Genomic DNA, 20,184 nt, shown 5'->3' on the forward strand with positions numbered 1-20,184 from the left:
GTGGAGACAGAAACCCCTGGGCAGCCCCGCTCTCAGGCTGGTCACAGACCTGAGGTCAGCTCCTGAGGGGCAGCAGGGAAAATCCGAGCTGTTGAACCACGGAGGGGGTTGAAGAGACAGGACACGAGGGTCCAACTGGCCCCTGGTACTGGCAGGGGGTCCCTACCATCACCCTGGTGATGTCTTCCACCCTGATGTGTTTACTGTCAGAGGTCAGCCCTGGCTGTCCAAAGTTAACAAAGACTCACTCTGTCAGAGGTGCTGTTGGTATATTACCCAGATGACCTGTATAACCTGCACACAGACCTCTGCTATGTAGATTTTGGTGAGATAAGAAATTGTGCTTGTGCTAACATTTTTCTCGCCCCAAGTCTGACTCATTATTATTATTATTACTAATGTCTTTCATGGCACAGGGTTTTCTCCTTCATCAAACACACAAATTTTGGTGGCAGTTTATTCTTTTGACCCAATTCCAGTGTTTATTCATTACTTTTCAAGTGTTACAGCTTCCTCATAAAGCTGGTTGAGTTTAAATGACAAATTATCTGCTGGGCTACACAGCTGTTCAACTTTTTGCCGGGATAGCGTGTTTGAAATAGACACAATGGGAATGTTTTTGTGCAGGATGTGACAGAATTTGAAGGCGGTAAAGTGGCCTTTGAATGATGAGTAATCCCTTAGTCATCATGGCCTCTTCCAATTTTCTCTTTTATTAACCTTGATGGGAAAAGAGGCATCAAGGGAGAAAGTCTCACAGCACCTTTAGCAAACAGGCTGATCAAAGTGGTTTCCGTCTTTGTACTGTACTTTTTTTTTCTTCTTTTTTGGATCCCTGTCCGCTGAGACAACAAGGACACACACAGACACCTACTGTCTCTCTTTCAAGAACATAGGCAGTCATCTTGCACAAAGGGTCCCCTGTGGTGGCTCATTTGAACACTAAAGACCCCTCCAAAACACCACTGAGTCTGTCCAGTAAACACTATCAACACTACTGTAGCCACCACGGTACAAATAAAGGAAGTGCAGCTTCTAAAATGTCCATCTCGATGGACATTTTGGCTGCCCGAGCTACTTTCCAACCCCCTTTTCATGTTATCTCAACACTGCAGTTAAGGAGTAGAGAGCTTCATAGTCAGAAGTGCAAAGAGGACTTATTCTTGTGCTGCTTAAATGATGTGATAACATCTGTCAGTGAACTTATCCACTGTGAGCAGATGTTTTAATCTGCTGTGTATGCACGTGCCCTTCTAAGCCACTGGTAGGAGCTGTGGAGTGATAACAGCACTGTGATTTCCCTTCCTATGGCAACACACTGTATCTTTATAAGCACTGGAGATGGTAAAGTGACTGTCCTTTAGTCAAAACACACGTTTCCACTGTTGGGAATTCCCTTCAGTGTCTTTGAATCCTGCAGCGGCTCAATGAAACTTTCATTACTCTGCAGGATGTTTGCCCCCCACCCACTCCCCCTAAAAAAAACCCCCCAAAAAACAAATCATATTTGTCCATATTACACGTGCTATTTTGAAACGCGCCGTTGCATTTATTGTGCAACCCCATGAAAGAAAAGAAAAAAATGCCCGCGTCTTTAAAGTTTATGTAGCAACAGAGGGATTGTAGCGATAATGCCATTGGGGCGGCAGATCAGTTACTTCTGACGCTCCAAAGCCTCGGGGAGTTGGCTCAAGATTGCCTGTCTTTGATAAGGTCCTCACACTGTAGCTACAACTTCGTGGTCTAAGAAAAGCTTGCCAAAAGATGGGGAGGGAAAGGTCAGGAAATAAACCGAGCAGACTTTAAACAATATTTCGTCACCAGTAACTGCAACAAAACTGAGGGGTCTCCACCACTTGTTTCGCTTTTTTCTTTTCTTTTTTTCTTTTCTTTTTTTTTTTTTTTGAAGGCACGAGGTTGCAATTGTTTTTTATGCAGCTGCCGGGACCCGGCAGTCGGTTCCTCACTTTGAAGTGCGCTGCTCCAGCCTCTCGGTTCAGTTGGTGTTGGAGTCGCCTACAGGAGAGATCTACTGTGCGGCATGGCAGCCTGAAACCATAGGGAGGAGAAAAGGAGGAGGCAGAAAAGCGTTATATATTTTTTTCTTCCTCTCTCGTGTGCATTTTTCTCTCCGTAAACCGACTCGAATCTGAACGGACTGTATGTGGATGCGCTGAGGAGACCAGCATTGTGGATTATAAGCGATTTTTTTGTATGTGTGTTTATGTATATGTGGAGGGAGAAGGAAAAAAAGAAGAAACCCGGAGTTTTAATGCGAGCTGAAGAACTCGTGGATCAATGGTAAGTTGCAAGAGTGTGTGCCTCCTCAAAGTGGCCCCCATTGGAGTTCTCTTTGATGTGCTGTTGACTCGCCTTTGAAGTAATGTTCTGAGGGTTGGGGAGGGGGGATGATTGGTCGCTTTTCTTACTTTTAAAGCCCAAGGAGGAACTGAGTCATCTCTGTGCCGTGCTCACTGAAATTTCCTTTGCGATAATATTTCTTACTTATATTTTTACATATTGAAGTAAGTGGTCGTTTCTATATATATTTGTGTGTGTGTGTGTGTGACTTTCTTCCCCTCACAAGATCAGACAGATCAGAGACTTCGGTGCACTTGGAGTCTGGACGTTTATTTATTTATTTTTTAAACCAGAGCTTGTTTCGTCTTTAAACGCAGCGTTAAAGAAATATGTGACAAGTGTGTGGGGGTGTAATCTGCGTTATCATTCTCTTTCTTTCATTTTTCGGTATCCTGTGGGAAGCTTTTGACTTGTAGCTGTGCCACGAGCTCTTTTTTCTAATCTCTTGACATGTTTAACAGTCGAGCGGTGGATCGGTGATACTAAGTGACATGTTCAAGGTTGCACAGCAGCCGCTAATACACTGTAACTACCGCTGATGCTTCGGGGAAACGTTGTAGCGATCGTCTGTGCAACAAACTGGGGGATGTTTTAAACAGTTGTGGAGGCTAAAGCTCCACAAGCACCAGCCTTGCTGCCCGTATTAACTATTTCGGTCACGTTTTTCCATCACTTGGAGTTTGTCCCACATCGGTGTCCTACAGGTACTTGAAGCAGTGGCTCGATTTGGTGTATTTTTTTTTTTTTTTAAGATGAGATGTAGAGAAATGAGAGAGTGGCAGGGACGGTAGGGGTAAAACGATCCGGAAGCGGCGTCCGTGCGTAATGCTTTGGCATTTTATTGGGAGGGAGAGGAGTTGGGGGGGGGTACATGTCTTATTAATTGGCGCTCAGGTCTTAACCCACTTTGACATGCATGTAATTACTACTTCTCGTGATGTTATCGAAAAGGATGGCGGTGATCCAGTACAGACATCGCTTAGGTGGGTGCCCCCCCCCCCCCTTCCCCTCTTGTTAAATGTTTTAATTTAACCAACAGCGCCTTCTGTAGAAATCACATCCCTTAGTTGAGATATGAAGAAGTGCTGTTTATGTAATTCTGCTGCAGCTGGATCCCCCCCCCCCAAAATCTGAACTAGTCTGTCTGTCTGTTTCTGTAAAAGTCAGCGAGGGTCTGAAAAGGCTCTTACTGCGTTTCTGCCCCCCTTTGAAGTTGGGGCGGATCTGGTTTTGATTAGATCAATACTTTGTGTTTCAGAGAGAAGCCGGGCAGCCAGAGAGAAGCCCCCCCGCTGACATAAGAGAGTGAGGAGATTACAGTAGAAGCTCAGAGGAGGTGGAACAGCACACACGCGGGCTCTCTCCTTGCTGCCGTCAGAGCCATGAGCCGGGCGCTTATGGACCATATCGCCAGTAGTTTCCGCGAAGATGCGCCTCGACCCCCTGTGCCCGGGGAGGAGGGCGACGCGCCCTGCTACCCCGGCAAACTCCCAGTGATGAAACCCCTGGAGTCCCCCAAATCCGTTCTGCTCGGCTCTCCGGGCTCCTCCGCGAGGAGGAACGAGGATGGTCTCGGGGAGCCAGAGGGGAGTGCCTCCCCGGATTCCCCGCTTTCCCGGTGGACAAAGTCTCTGCACTCTCTCCTCGGGGACCAGGATGGCGCTCTTCTTTTTAGGACATTCCTGGAGCGAGAAAAATGTGTGGACACTTTAGACTTTTGGTTCGCCTGCAATGGATTCAGGCAGATGGACCTCAAGGATACCAAAACGCAGAGAGTCGCCAAAGCAATTTACAAGCGCTACATCGAAAACAACAGCATTGTCGCCAAACAGCTGAAGCCCGCGACGAAAACCTACATACGGGATAATATTAAGAAGCAGCACATAGACTCTGCCATGTTCGACCAGGCGCAGACCGAGATCCAGACCGACATGGAGGAGAACGCGTACCAGATGTTTCTGACCTCTGACATTTACCTCGAGTTCGTGAGAACTGGGGGAGAGAACCCGAGTCACGTCAACTCGAACGGGCTGGCGGACCTGAAAGTTGTATGTGGATACCTGCCCACGCTCAACGAGGAGGAGGAGTGGAGTTGTGATTTGAAAGCTAAAGCACTTATTGGACTTTCGGCTAAAGCGCAGAGGGCCCCCATTTCCCTGAGGGCAGTGGAGGTGATGGACGGGGGATTCAGGTATGATGCTTTTACTCTGTTTTCTGGTGCAAAGTGTAAACCTGTTGTTGCACACCAGAGGCAACCGTGCAAGCATTTCTCTCGTGTTCAAGTGCTTTTTCTCAACACCACATTAGTTTGCAGAAAACTGGTCAGCCTTCCCCCTTCCCTGTCTTTCACTCTGGCCCCCTCTCTCACCGACTCCAGCAGCAGCAGCCCTCTGCTGGCGCTCGCCTGGATTTCCGGGGCTTTGAAATAGTTCCGCAGAGTGAGGGATCGTCTTCCACAGGAAAAGTTCACAGAGCACGCTGGCTCTGGCCCCAGCCAGCAAATAATAGATGATGACATTGCTGTGCTATGCCTCCTCTTGTACCACACTGTCCTCAAGCTTTTGGCAGAGAGATAAATGTATAGCAGAGCTATAGATGGCACTTTGAAGTGGCTGTTTTGTAGTCTCATTCGGGTGCTTGCTAGGCCTTTTTCTCTTTTTTTTCCACGTTGCATTTATAGGAGGGCGTTTAAGATTAAGACTGCATCCCAAATAAATTGAAGTGATTCATGAGTTTAAAGGACAGCAAAGACAGCAGTGTCAACTCTGGGGCATCCTCTGATGTTCCTGTTGCTAACTTACAGTGACAGGCTGAGCTAAGCTGACAGCTACCTGCTCAGGACAGCAGGGATTGGCAGCTCTCCCTTTTCTCTGCCCTCCCATTGTTGTCACCCTTTCAGATTCAAAACATGTGCTCTTAATTTCTCCCCCTCCCCTTTTTTTCTCCTTCCCTCTCCCCTTACCTCTTCTCATCTGACTCAGATTCTCTTTAAAAAAAAAAAAAACATAACAAACGGCAGCAGCTACAGTGCAGAATCAACACCCACCACCACCACCACCTCCCCACCAAAAAACCTTCTTCACTCTCTTCTTCCCTCTTTTCTTGTTTGCGTCAATTCTCCTCTGATTCCCTCCTTCGCTGCGTTCCCCCCACCCCAACCCACCCGCCTTCTCCACTTTTATCTTTTTCCTTTGAAAACTCAGGGATAGGGACTACGAGGCATGCTTTTGGAGCGAGAGTGAAGGTGGGGAGGAGGAGGAGGTGGGGAGGGGGAAAGGGAGCGAAAGGAAGGAAGGACAGAGGGAGAGGAGGTGGTGGGGTAGGGGTGGTGGTGGGACGCATAAAAGAAAGGGAGGGAGGAGAAAGCATAAATGAGGGGGTGAAAGAGGCAGGGAGGGAAGAATGCAAGGCCAGCTGTGTTAAATACCTGACTCTTTGCGAGCCCCTCTGAAGGTCAGCCCGGAGCTGGGGGCCTACAGCTTTAGTCATGCTGCGTTTCTGCCTCCTCGTGAAGAACCCACCTCTCCCCTTTCTTTCCTTCTCTGACACACTCTCATGCATCCGCTCCATACTTTTTTCCTTTTTTGGGTCATTCCCCCTCCTTTCCGCTCCTCCTGTACCATGGCAAGAATGCATACACAGCGGGAGATGTATGCCGGGGAAATGGAAAGAGAAATTATGGGATATTTAAGAAGCAATAAGGAGAAAACTGAAGTTTTCCCAGGCCTCAGACTGTTCTGTCACATCCATTCATTGTTGTTGGGAGCAGATGAGTGAGGTTATAGTTATAGTCCTCTGAAACATTAGAAGATGCAGCTTGTTTTGATGTCACCTTCTCAAAATGACAGAAACACAATGAATTTGCACCCACCTGTTGGATATTGATTCATATTAATCTGATTTTTGTTGGAAACTTCTCAGGTCATACAAGAGAGGAGACTCACTCAACCCCTGCCATTCAGGCTCTTTCGCTCCTGTCAGCAGCACGAATGACAGCGAGGTTTCCAGTGACGCCTTGACTGATGACGCCATGTCCGTGACTGACAGCAGTGTGTAAGTGGATATTATCAAAACATGCATTGTGTGTGTGTGTGCAAAAATGAGAGGAAATCTCAAAGAGCTTTCTGTTTGAAGCTGTAGCCATACTGGAAGAATAGCTTGCCACTGGTGGATTGTGGCTCCTTTAAAAACACCCAAAGATGCACTCCAGTAGCCAGGACGTGGTGTAGATTAATGCTAAGCTCCATCATAAAACACTTTGCCACTGGAGTGTATATGCAGAAAGACTTTGAGTCGATTAGAAGGAATGAGTATAGTAACTTTACATTTGCATCTGTGGACATGAGCAGTGTTTTGATGTCAGCTGATTTGCTTGTTACACTTTCTGATTAGTGTCTCGCTGAGTCTTGCCCTGCTGGGGCTCTCCTTTCCTGTTATTAGGGAGTTTTTCTTCTCCACTGTCACCAAGATGCTTGTTGCGGTGAAGAAAATCAAGAAAAACTCATTTTTAAAAGTTGACATTTGTCTAAATTAGCTCTGATTGATCACTTATCCACGAACTTACAAATCAGTCGCTCATGTTGTACATGTGGTTTGCGCTTATCTGTGTACGTGCCTTGGCGCTCGTTCTTCTAAAGGATTGCTTGGCGTAATCACGTGTCTCTCAAGTGACAAGGTGCTATGAAGTCATTGTGTGGTGCACAGCACAAGGCCAGATGTGCTTTAGTCAGCTGGCTTTTGGACACAAAGCAAAAAGAAAAGTTGGTGCAACAAGTTGCTCTTTACCTCGAGTCACCTGGGAGGGAGGGGGGGTTGTCGAGGCACGGATGGATGCAGTAACTATGACCAAGCTAATGAAACTCAAAGGCTGACACATGGTTGTTCAGCTGAATTAATGGGCTGGGTTACACATAAATATGGCAGCTATAAAGGCTTTTTTTTTTTTTTCTTTTTTACAATGGGACGTCCTCTGTTCTGGCATATCACTACACAGCCTTGCTTCAAAGAGACCGAGGCCTATATTGCCCTGTTCCGCTGTACTTTGCCCAGAGCCAGTGACAAAGCCCTGGCCACAGGGACGCAGCTTCCCCACCTCATTTTCTGCCCGTTCTGGCCTTGATCTGAATATCTGCCTCGCCGCTTTAGGTCAGTTAAAAAAGACCCATAAACATTTGAATTTCATTTACAGATAAAGGGGAGAAAAAAACAGAGAAAAGGGAAAACGCAACGGGGGAGGAGGCGGTTGGGTGGGAAGAGAAAGAGTAGCGGAGGGGGGATTTTTGCTTATATCTTATTTATGGATTTGCTTGGACGCTGGGGAATGCAGCTGCGCAGACTTCAAACATTACCTTATCTTACAAACCAGCCTTTTGATGTGCGGAGATCAGAGGCTGGCTGCAGCAGCGCTTGCCAAATGAAGATTGGGGAGGGGAGGGAGGGGTTGTTGCTTATGCGCATGACTGTGGCATTTCAAAGCAAAAGTGGAAAAGTGCTTCTCAGTTAGGCTAGGTCACCAGGAACCTGCTGTTTAGCATGGAAGGAAAGAGATTGTTTTACACTGTCAAGTGCTTCGGTTTGAAGCTCTGCTGTTTGTTGTTTGATTCCCTCTTTTTTTTTTCTTTTTTTTTTTGAGTCAGTCAGCCCTTCATCCCCTCAGATTTAACCAGGTTACCTGCACCCTTGGGTCCTATCCTGCAGTAACTCTTTAAAAATGTATAATGAGTAGCTAATGCTAACTGTGTCCTCAGCTTACCATAAAAGTCAGGAGGGAGATGCTAATGCTGACGCTACTTTTGGCCCATAAAGCGGAGCACAGTAACTGCAGTGTGCATTTGTGTGTATGCTGGTGAAAGGAAATGGCCAGCAGGGTGCCCAGTGTTGTGCTGGAGCCAGCCCTGAAAATGAGTGTCGTTTCTAGGGCAAATAAAACCTCACTCATTGCAGCGTAACCCGAGCCGCTCGGAGGCGGAAATGCTGTCATAATTTACCTCTGAGTAGCCTTTTTGTTCTCAGATTAAGCCTGAAACATGAAAAGCTAAATGAATTGGAGAATTAATAAATTAGATTTGTTCTTGCCTGAACTGTGTTTGATCTGCCCATTTGACTAACAAGCTTCTTCCTGAATGTCTGTTTGGTCTTTAATGATGTATCCGATTGGGTAATTGACCTTTGTCGTCTGTCTGCGCACCCCCTCTGCCCCTCCCCAGAGATGGCATCCCTCCATATAAACTGGGCTCCAAGAAGCAGCTACAGAGGGAGATGCAGCGCAACATGAGGATGAACAGCCAAGTCTCGCTGCCTGCTTTTCCTGTAAGTACACAAACGCACGCAGATACACACACGTGCATACGTACATGCATAACTTCACATACACATGCTCAGAAGCCTCCATACCACCCTGTGTTCGGGTCTCTCTGGGTTCTATGAATAGTAACGCACAAACTGTATTTGGCATCTTCAATTCAACAACGCCAGCAAAGATCTAAAGAGTAACGTCAAAGACCCAGCCTCCCACTCTCTGTCGCACACACACATACACACACATTCACATAAGCTCGCATGCAAACACAACCCCGCTCCCTACCTTTGGTGTCACCTACACCCCCATTAGGGTTCCTTGAAGTCTGCGGGAGACGGGGGGGTCTCTAAGCTGTTTATCGCCGCAGCGCTCAGAACACACCAGGGTTTTTCTTCCCCACCGATGGTGTAAATATGGAGAACAGGGAGAGATGAGGAAGATCTCTGCCGCTTTATCCCGAGGGCTCTGAAATCAGCCCGGTTCCTCAACAAAAACACAAAGATACTCAGACACATTCACACGCACGCACATTCACGCACACGCGGCGCTTTGATCCACGGATGAATGGAACAAACGCACAGGGAAGTGACAACTTCCAGCAGAGCTGGCCCCCTTTTTTTTTTCCTTTTTTTTCACAGCCCCGCCACCCTTCCAACCCCCAGCACACACACACACACACACACATACAGAAACACAAATGCTCAGCCAGCCCCCTCCCCTAAAAGTGAAGGATCTAAGGGGAAGAGTTTGAGCATGTCATGTGAGCTCTCAACAGGTCAGAGGGGAGTTTGTAGCTTAAGGCTTAAGAGAAGCTAACTTCATGTTGAGAGAAAAAAAAAAGTCCGAATCGAAGGCGAGGGGGGGGGCACAACTTGCAGTAGTAGCTCTAACAGAAGCAGCTTGTTAAAACAAACTTAAAGTAACTCCCTTTTTTTTCCACATTATGAGGTATGCAGTAACTGTTACTGTTGGATCTTGCCGCTTTCACTCACTCTCCCCCTTTTGCTTTATTTTCTTTTTTTTTGGCTTTTATTCTTGTTTTTGTTTCCCGTCTGATTTTTGGCGATGGCTGCCATTCCCATGGTGCACCAGCTCCAGGCACCATCAGACAGCTCCTCTTTTTCTCACTTTTTTCTCCCCTTTATCCCGACTACAAAGGCTTATGAGAAATGGGGGGGGGGGGGATCAAGAAAACCCAACTGCAAAAATAATTTTGCTGTCACTTTACTGTACGTTAAAGATGCCCAGCGTGTGGGGGTGGGGCTAAATTACCTCAACCTTTCTGATCTCCCATCCTGTTTTTCTGGCACCTTTATCTCTTTCCTTCAGTCCTTCCCTCTCTTCATTTTCTCCCACACACATCTCAACTTCTCCCAGTTTCTTTTTCTTTTTTTTTAAATCCCTCATCCTTTTCCTCCCTGGAGTTCTCTTCCACCCCCTGTCGATATGTGGCTTTTATTTCTAGATGTAAAGCCACTGCTTCCCATCAATCTATCCCTCCATCCCTCCCTCAGCCGCTCTATTCTCCCCCCACTGAGTGTTTGATATTTGACGAGGAAGGCTTTGAAGTGAGCTGACTTTAAAGAGGCCTGCTGATGATGACAGAAGGAACCAGCCGAGGCCCTGGCCCAGCATGACCATGCACCAGGCCTGCCAACCCCTGAAAACAGCCCTGTAGCCATAGGTGCCAGTGCGAGTGCCCTGATCAGTACTGCCATTAGTGGCATAGTCATGGAGGGAAGGCATGAGTCTTGCAGTTTCTTATATATCTTCTTTTTTTTATATATCTCCTCTACAGCGTACTCGCCATCCACCCAAAGAGATGATACCAATGGAGCCGGCGCAGTTTGCAGCCCAGCTCATCGCCCGCCTGGAGAACCTGAAGAGGCAGCAGGAAACCATGAACACGTTGGAGGAGAGGCTGCAGCAGATTCAGGAGGTTTGTGTGACTCTGGTTCTTACTGGAGAAATGAAAGATGAAGATGTTTTGTTCTGGCCTTGACTTAGTTTGCCTTGTTTTTGTCAGGAGGAGGAAAGAGAAGATGCCGAGATCATGGGAAGTGCTCCCGCGCTCTCACCCCACTCCTTACCCCTCCTCTCTGGCTCCTCTGACGAGGATCCCCAGGCCATCCTGGACGAACACCTTTCCCGCGTCCTGAAGACCCCCGGGTGCCAGTCCCCCGCCGTGATCCGGCATTCCCCTCGATCCAGCTCGCCAGAACACCGGCCTTTCACCCGCGCTGGCTTCGGCGTCAAGGGCCTGGTGAGAACCGGGCCTTCCAGTTCGTCTGTATCCAACCCCAACCAAGGGGCGATTACCCTATCCCTGGGTCCCAACAGAACCCTCGTAAGCAGGCAGAGCACGAAACACATCCACCACCACTACATCCACCATCACGCTGGTCCGAAGTCTAAAGAGCAGATCGAAAGGGAGGCAGCCCTCAGGGTGCACAGCGTGTGCTCCGGCAGCAGCGAGTGCCAGCCCTGTCAGCCTTACCAGCGCAGCCGCAGCCTGGGCAGAGAGATGTGTGGGGCCATCACCGCAGACAACAGCATGGGGTCAGTCCCAAGCACTTGTTTCATATTTGTCTCCCAGTTGTTTTTCCTTTTTTGTCAGTGTTTAAAATAAGTAGTGCAATTTCTCTTCTAGGCGTTCAAGCTCTCTATCGAGGCGGGTGTGTCGCTCAGGGGCTGAGGATGGAGTAGCGGAGAGGTGCATGGAGGACTGTGGACCCTTACAGCTGCCCACTGACACAGCAGATCCCACCCAGAATGTGCTGCAGTGGATCCTGGAAAGTAAACGACAGGGCAGGCATAAGTCTCACAGGTGAGTGGAGGCTAATACTAGGAGTATCTGTGTGAGTGTTGGGGACACCTTTTCATGTTGTTAAAGTCATATTTCCCCGTCTCCCTTTCAGTACCCAGAGCACCAAGAAATCCTTTGGAGGCTCATCTACTCAGACACACACGTGGGGCGGGGGTGGAAGCTGCGGCCACCTACGTGGTCACCAGCCAGCCCAGCCATTCATCCAAGACCCAGCTATGCCTCCGCTCCCTCCTCCCAACACTTTGGCGCAGCTGGAGGAGGCCTGCCGCAGACTGGAGGAGGTATCCACCAAGCCCACCAAGCAAAGGTACACACAGACTTCAAAGAGCAGATTATTATTAAGTAACGCTCTTGGTTATAACTTTAAACTATTCCAGATGTGCTTTTTAAACTCAAGTCTTATTTCATTTCTCTTCCCAGACATTCAGTGTCCAGCCTTCAGCGAGAGAAGACCCACCTCACGCCTGTTCAGGGCGGGGCGTCTGTCCCCCTGTCGCTCGTCAGTCCCAGCCCCGCTGGCGTCCCCGCGACCAGTCTCCAATCAGAAGAGTACGATGCCTCTACAGTCCTGCCCTCCCTCTCCTCTCCTCCTTTCTGCTCCTCTTCCTCCTCCTCTCAGCTATAGCCTCCAACTTCCAAGTGTACTTTGACCCTTTTTAACTCTTCCCACTTGTCACCCGCACCACTTGCTTGCACACAGATAGATGAGAAGCAGCTAAGCTACACACCACACACATTACACCCCCACAGACACTCACTTATTTAAAGCTTTGTACACCTAGCACTGCCTCTTACGTCTGCATGAATCGTGTGCATTTGTGCTGTGCATGGAGAGTGTGTGTCTGTGCGTGTGTGCAGTCACTGCACCACCTGACCGAGACATCCCTTTTCATATATATGTATCATTTCTATTGGCTGTCCTTCAGTGAGCTGGCACTAGGTTGGGGCGAGCAGAGCTTAGCAAAGGGAGGGTTCCTCTGAAGTGGCCTTGGACGTAGCTGAAGGGGAATTGATAACACCGTGCACACACAAGCACAAACTTATAGACGGCACTGGGTCACTCCCTCACTCACGATGCTCTTAGTTAATGTATTTCTGGTCTCTTGTGGGAAAAATTTAGTAGATTGCTTGTTGGAGAACTTCTTATTTCTCTTTTGTCGAGATGTTGTCTGGTATAGTGAAAGCGCTCGCTGCTTCTGACACCCTTCCTCTCCGTCTTTTGTTTCCCGGCAGGTGTAAAAAGGGTTCAGGAAGCCACGCGGTGAGCAGCGGGGAGACAGTGGTGACGTACTTCTTCTGCGGTGAGGAGATTCCTTATCGGAGGACCATGAAGAGCCACAGTCTGACGTTGGGTCACTTCAAAGAGCAGCTCCGCAAGAAGGGCAACTACAGGTGTGTGGAGGCACATTAAAATATACAGATCAGTTTACAAGTTTTACAGCAGTGAAGTAGATTTAGTGACCTAAATACAGTTAACTTTTTATGAACTGGGATTAGTTCATTGGCCTTGATATAAAACAGTCTTTGTGCTGACTTGTAGACAAAGTTTACAGTGGGATCATTTGATTTCCAAGGTGTGGAAGTATCTTCATGTCCAACATTACTGAGGGCATGTTAGACACAGTGACCAATCAGAATGATGGAGACGCAAACCCTGCTACCCTCTCTAGTGGTAAAATTCTGCCTTTGAATGGCGGTCAGCACCTGCTAGCATAAAACCCTGAAATACTGTCTCCGTGACTACGTGAAGGACTGATATCAGCGTTTGTTTCCATTGGTGTCTGCACTCAGGCAGGCCTCTGGATAAGTGAGCGTTTGGTGCGAGGGGTGCAGTGAAAAGGAAGGGACAAGAGGGGGGAGGGAAGGTGGTGCAGGGGTTAGTGGAAGAGTTTGAACTGGAGCGATTTTTGGGTCCCATCTGGTATTGATTTCCATGCTAAGGCACACTTAATACACATGGCTTTGAAGCCCCAGCCCCTTTCATTTCAACCAACAAAGACTCACACAAATGGCCAGCGTGCAAATTCTTCACTGATGCTATCAGGGCCTCCTTTTTTTTCCTGCTCTTGTATGTGTGTGTGTGTGTGTGCGTGTACCCGCGTGTGCATTAATGTGCTTTGCGTTGAACGTGCACAGTGTTTACACATGTTGTAATCATTTTATGGATATTTTTGAAAGGCATATAGTTAAATGCCAGATCCGCTTGTTTGCTCTGCTACGGGGCCTTCACCCAGGCCGCTCGGCTCCGATGTGTGTTTGTGGAGAGAGATTTAATTTGATTGTTTCTTTCCAGTGGGCATTAAAGGGGGAAAAAAGATCAAACATTTATTGTTTAGACTGCCACGGTCTCCAAGATAAGCACGGCCCAAGTATTGTGTTAATAATTACAGGTATCAAACTGGTGATGGGGGGGAGAGAAGAAAAAGCAAAAGAACTTAGCTAAACCTCTTCCTGTCCAGATGTCCACAACATTTTCAGATCAACAAATGTGACAAGCACTTAGCGCCGAGTTCTCCACATCTGTCTGTTTGCCCCCACCCCTCCTTACACCCCTTACTTACTCTTCTTTTCTCTCTGGCTCACGAGCTCAGTTCTTCTGTCATACCATCCACATTTTTTGGAAAGAGAGCTGCACGGCGCTTTAATAGCAGCCAGAGAATGTGTGGAGTTGGGTCATTTCAACATGGCAGCGGTTCAACAAAGAACAGTACTGCTCGGCCCTGCCAGACGATATTGGTGCCAGATGTCAGTGCAAACGGAGGGAGAAGGGGAGGGGAGGCAGATCCAGCCACATAAAACATGTTCCAGTGGAAATTCAGGCTCTCTGTGTCTCTGTCTGTCTCTCTTAGCAAGAAAAAAAAAAAGAGAGCGATCATAGCTCTTTGAAGATTTTGTTTTTTTTAAAGTAGGAGGGCCTGACTTTTCTTTCTTCCTCTCCAGATAGACAAGGAGGAAACAGTTATCAGGCGTGTCCTTCGCTCTTTGATTTCATCTGATCGGCACGCTTTATCTTATTTACTCACTTCGTTTTCCTATAAGGAGGTCGCTTTATTTCACACCCTGTGTCGTTGCCCTTTATTAGTGATTACCCTCGTGTTAATTAGCACACGTGCACGCTTGTGCACCTCTGCAATGCTGCAGTTCTGGGTTTATAAGTGTTGCATGTCTTAAAAACAAAGAACAACAACAAAAACTGCTCGCAAACACGCCCGCATTCCAGTCACCACACACCGAGCAGATCGAGGAATTTTTCCATTACATAGTTAATGAGTGGATTTCGAGTCCCGGTTAACTAACCCACCCCTGCTGATTTCTCTTCCTCTAAAATAAGGACTGGGGGGGGGGGTTACATCATTATGGCCCAGTGAAGTCATGGCTGACGAGAAGCCCCTCCTGAGTTTTCTTCTTCTGCACACATACACAAAAGTCAGCTGCCCTTCCTATAGGTCTCAGTAAGCGCTCACACTGTCAACACGGGCGAGGAAGGACAAGGCATACTGCTTGCTCGTTCTCCTCCTCCTCCTCCCCCTCTACTTTGTCTCTTTTCTTTGTCCCTGTAATAATGAACCGGGGATGAGGAGTGAGTGAAAGCCCTGTGCACGAGCGGGTGTGTAGGAGTCAGGGGTAATGACAGGCAGACTTGCAGGCACCCAAAATTTCAGCCTTTGTCAAAGGACCCCTTCATTTGCACATGGGTCTAATTGGCCCCTGTTAGCCAGGGCAAAACTCACAGCAACACAACGGGGGGAAGAGAAGAGAAGGAACGGGAGAAAAAGTAAAAGAGAACAAGTGGAGGGAGGGATGTGGAGAGAGGAAGCCTGCTGTTTAAAACCAAGTCTTGTCAGCAGCAGGTTCCACCCTGCCCCGGTATCAGCAGGCTTGGCTGATTGTGTACTCAGTGGCTCGGTTGCAGATAGCAGAAATTAGACTTTATGTTTCAAAGGGGAGTGGCAAAGGGGAGCGTTTGACTTATCAGGTTTTCTTCTTCTTTTTTCTTTGGACTTTTTGTTTATGAGCTTTAAAGTATCTTGAATCAAAGGGAGAAGTACTTTAGTGTTAACGCTTTCATCTCTCGGTCACAGGTACTACTTCAAGAAGGCCAGCGACGAGTTCGAGTGCGGCGCCGTGTTCGAGGAGGTGTCCGACGACTGCTCCCTGCTCCCCACCTACGAGGGGAAGATCCTGGGAAAGGTGGAGAGGATGGAGTGAGCGCTGCCGGAGTAGATCAATAACTCTGCGGATGCCCTCCTTCATGCGCTCTCACACACACATGTACGCAGCGTGTGTGTGTTTTTTAAGCTAAGACTTGTTGAAGGAACGCCGATTGTTGGGCATGCGGACTGGAAGCGGGACAAGATATCCACATTACCGGACTATCAATTGAAAAGCTCACCTAGAAGTGAAGAAAACGTGGACTTTATGCTGCTGGGCTGAAAACTTTCCAAAAGAGGAATATCTAGAGACTCTAGGTGAATGACCACTTGTCATAGAAGCAGGGCGCTGTGGGTTTAATTTGAAACTGAGAGCCTACTTGAACCCTCCCCGTGCCAGTGTCTGCCTATAGTTGCTCACTAGCGCATTACTAATATGTATACGCAGATATACATGTACATTGCATTGTATTGTGATGCTCGTATTGCTGTGTAAAGATTTCTATAGCTATTTATTGGAAATACCCCTTTCCCAAATCCTATCCTTCTTCTACTTCCATGGACAAGCTGCTTGGAGTTGGACAAACTTCTCAAATTATCCACATCTGTGAACGCCCCACCCTACTCCACCCAACCCTCTCCTTCTGAGCATCAGTTCTCAAGCAAAGGTTTTTATTCCTTTTCAGCCCCTCATATTGAACTGTAAACATCAACAATACCTCTTCAAGAACTCCACTCCCACTCCGGGACATCTCCGCTCTCCTGGCCGGAGAGCTTACTGCTGAAGCTTTGAGAATGGCTCTCTTATCACTTAAAAGTTCGATAATATATTTACTACTGCAGTGCTATTTGTGGATGTGTCCCCGTCTGCTCTTAGGGGTGGGGGGGCCGTCAGTGTGCTATGGAATTTAAAACAAAAAAAGAAAAAAATGCTATTAATGTTTAATTCCATACTCTGGGACTGTGCCCAGCTAGCCTTGATCTGTCACGTCTTAGTGCCTTTGTTTCAGCGGCGCAGGCATCGCACAAATAGCCTACATATTTACGAGGAGGAAACTGCCCTGAACAGGTCTTTGAGTCCCCAAAATGTGTTTACACCATATTCATATTTACCAAGAAAAAGTTCTATAATGTGTTCCCCTTTGTGCTTACCTGTGAGTGAGTGTGAGTGTGTGTGTGAGTGTGTGTGTGTGAGTGATTGAGAGTATTTTAAGCCTGCACTATGAGCTGCAGATGCTAATGATGGTGGTGATATATATCTATCTATATATATATATATATACACTATGTTCATAGTGTCTTTATTTGAGTACAGTAGCTGTGCCTACATGGATTCTTGCCATGTTTTTCACCCAGTTTTCAGGGTCCTGTTACTCCCTTGGTTTTTACAAGGGGCCTTATGTTGAAAAGATATTTTTATGCCTTTTAGTATCATCATGTTTATGTTTTATGGTATTTTTCATGGCTTCCTTGGTTCTTCTTGTAAACTGTAAATTATGCGTTCTATAGAGCTCAGTTGAAAAGATGCCTCGGTACTTTAATTATTGTAATTATGAAGAGATGTAGCCTTTAATAAAATGTTCTATTTTTCAAATTAGCAAATTGCTTCCTCTGGTTTCTGTGTGTGTGAGTGTGTGTGTGAGAGAGGGAAAGAGTTTTGATTGGACTTTGCTAGCTCTAATTGGGATATTAGGATGGTGGCGCGTCTGTGTGTGCTTGTGTTTAGAAGCAGCTTCACCACACACATACACACACCCCTGCTGTGCAGAGTAAAACTCATTGGATCCAGTGAGAAATTTCCGCCAGATTTGCATCCATTATCAGCTCTTAATGTACTCCCTGTTGGAAATTAAAACATGCAGCATTAATTTGGCCACTAGAGCCTCCGTGTGTTTTAGGGGAAGAAGCAGAAAGAGACCGGGAGAGCTAAGTGCGTGTTAATGAGACATTTGGCAAATATATGTCATAAGTACATTTTACTCAGCTATTTACATGGTAAAATGTTTGGCCTCCTGTGGCACTTTATGAACTGCGTGTGAGGGTATAATGTGCTCTTTTGCTCAATCCCAATTAGGGCAGAGGGATGAGAACTCTCAAACACGATGCTGTTTGAGTAAAGGTTACTCATGTAGTCCGACAGAGAATCCCAAGACCGTCTGATGGACTACATCAACTTTGTGTCTCTGAACTGAACGGTAAAAAATAATCTCATTTACTGGAAAAGGTATGTTTGGTTAAGTGAGTCCAGGAGGCGGGACGCATGATGTCCACTCGCTCGCTGTGGATTCAGCGGCACGATCAGATATTACATGGACTTTGCACTGCAGCGGTGGGGCATTAAAGACTGCAAAGAGTCAGATATGACTGTGCAGTGCACGTGTGAAGGGTTTTTCTCCCCTGATATTCTCATAGATTCTCATAGAGTTGTTTTATGCCCCCGTGATTTCCCATCTAACTCCAGACTACTCTGCATATGCAGTGTTTTTAAGAAGTTTTTCAGCACCATCATTTTCTAAACAATTAGCAACTATGGGTGAACACAGTTGATGCAACAGTGAATCGGAGTGGTGAAGCTAATTCAGCATATGTGTGTGGGGTTGTTTTTTTTTATTTTCCTTAAAAATGAGGTAAACACAGGTGTTACTAATGACAATTAATGAAGGTTTTGTTTAATATAGCCTTAATCTAAGTGATTAGTACCACCTGTGTTTATCTACTGTTTCATGTGAAAGAGGTCTGTCGGAGGCTCTGGCTACATGCAGTCATGGTAAAAAAAAAGAAAGTATCCTTTTTTCAGTTTGAAGGTTTCAGGTATGAGGACATAAAAATTCTGAGGAAGTTTTAAAATGAGGTAAATACAGCTTCAAATGACATTACTTGCTACACCGTGTCATTATTTGTTCAACAATAATTAAGCTAAATGGCAATTCAGTAGCTTGTACAACCACCATTAGCAGCAATAACTTGGAGTAGTCTCTTGCATCGTTGTTGAGGGATTTTCGACCACTCTACTTTACAGTGTTGCTTCAGTTCATTGAGGTTTGAAGGCATTCGTTTACACACAGCTCTCTTAAGGTCGCACCAAAGCATTTCAGTCAGGATTGAGGTGTGTGCTTTGACTGGTTCATTGCAACACTTTAATTCTTTTCTTTTTCAGAGATTCTGTTGTAGGATTGCTGCTGTGCTTGGGATCATTGTTGCATCACCAAATTTCTGCCTGTAGCTGTCTGATGGCCTCACATTTGACTAGTTTGCTACACAGAGAAGTTCGTGGTCAACTCAACAACAGCAAGGTCCCCAGCCTGAATCATCACCCCTCCAACACGGTGCTAGACCGTTGGTATGAGGTGTTTTTGCTGATATGCGGTGTTTGGTTTCTGTCCTGAGGACAGACGTCCTAGAAGTCTTGTGGTTTGTTCAGATCCAACTTGTTGTTTTTAAAGAGTCTAGGCTTCCTCCTGGTCGTACTTGTTCATCCATCCATTCTCTTCCAGTTATCCTTTTCAGGGTTGCAGGGGGCTGGAGTCTATCCCAGCTATCATAGGGCGAGACATAGGGCCTGGACAGGTCGCCAGGCTCTCGCAGGGTTAACACAGAATGACAGGCAACCATTCGCACACATTCACACCTATGGACAGTTTAGAATCACCAGTTAATCCAACCCCACTTGCGTGTCTTTGGACTGTAGTACCTGGGGAGAACATGTGAACGCCACACAGAAAGATCCCAGCCAGATGGTAGATTCAAACTCAGGACTCAAACACAACTCTTCATGCTGTGAGGCACGCCCCATATTTGTTCAGCCTTTTTCTAATTGTTCTTTCATTAACTTTAACGTTTAACATACTAACTGAGGCCTGTGGAGTCTGAGATGGAGACTTTCTCTGAGCATTGCACGATTTGACTTTACTTGGACGTCCACTCCTGGGAAGACTGGCAGCTGTAAAGATCTTCTGCTCAGACCGATGGGCAGCAATTGCCCCTCTAAGAGCAATGCCGATGACATTTAAGTGTGCATTAACACCAGACTTAGGTGCACACACTTGCTGATGATCAATTAATCAATAAAGTGCATTTGATTTCCTTCTACCATGACTGTGCGCAATACTTGTTAGAAACTCCTTTTTAGATTTTTTATTGCGCTTATGGGACGTCTTAAATTAACACTGTCCATCTTTTGCAAAACTGTTCCTCAGTGCAGTATCAGGTGAAACCTCGCTTCCTTCAAGTTTCATTGCTTAAGAGTGTTGCTTATGCTGCCTTTCATATTGAAAGGGCATCATGATATTGTTAAAATACCATTTTCAGCCCTTTCATCAGCAAAGGTCAGTGCATACACTTGAAGGCCATCTTTTAGAATCTTTAGAACTAAGAGGCCCTCACAGAGCGGCGCTCCACTGTCAGAAGGCCCTGTGAACCCACCTTTGTATGGGGAGCTATTTTAGATGGGGTCATCTTTTTGAAGGATTCATGGGGTTGGGAAGACTCTAGACTGCTATTCATGAATGTAGGAAGGCTTTTTAAACGTGAGTGAGCGATGCATTTTG

General features: G+C 46.7%; 1 protein-coding gene across 1 annotated transcript; it reads left to right on the plus strand.

Moving 5' to 3' along the window:
• Window positions 1-1,750: 1,750 nt before the first annotated feature.
• axin2 (axin 2 (conductin, axil)) lies at window positions 1,751-17,234 on the plus strand. The gene is made up of 11 exons (XM_031730596.2): window positions 1,751-2,301; window positions 3,620-4,552; window positions 6,283-6,414; window positions 8,568-8,670; window positions 10,458-10,598; window positions 10,686-11,218; window positions 11,310-11,486; window positions 11,578-11,793; window positions 11,907-12,035; window positions 12,720-12,878; window positions 15,569-17,234. Exons 2-11 carry the CDS (start codon window positions 3,744-3,746, stop codon window positions 15,693-15,695), a joined length of 2,526 nt encoding a protein of 841 aa, XP_031586456.1. The 5' UTR covers window positions 1,751-2,301; window positions 3,620-3,743; the 3' UTR covers window positions 15,696-17,234.
• Window positions 17,235-20,184: the final 2,950 nt, after the last annotated feature.

This window comes from Oreochromis aureus, linkage group 4, assembly GCF_013358895.1.
Source record: "Oreochromis aureus strain Israel breed Guangdong linkage group 4, ZZ_aureus, whole genome shotgun sequence".
NCBI classification, from domain to species: Eukaryota; Metazoa; Chordata; class Actinopteri; order Cichliformes; family Cichlidae; genus Oreochromis; species Oreochromis aureus.

Coding starts and splice junctions, on each gene's coding strand:
- axin2 (XM_031730596.2), top strand. CDS start 3,744: ATGAGCCGGGCGCTTATGGACCATATCGCCAGTAGTTTCCGCGAAGAT. Junction 8,671..10,457: donor TCTCGCTGCCTGCTTTTCCT/GTAAGTACACAA, acceptor TCTCCTCTACAG/CGTACTCGCCATCCACCCAA. Junction 12,036..12,719: donor ACCAGTCTCCAATCAGAAGA/GTACGATGCCTC, acceptor GTTTCCCGGCAG/GTGTAAAAAGGGTTCAGGAA.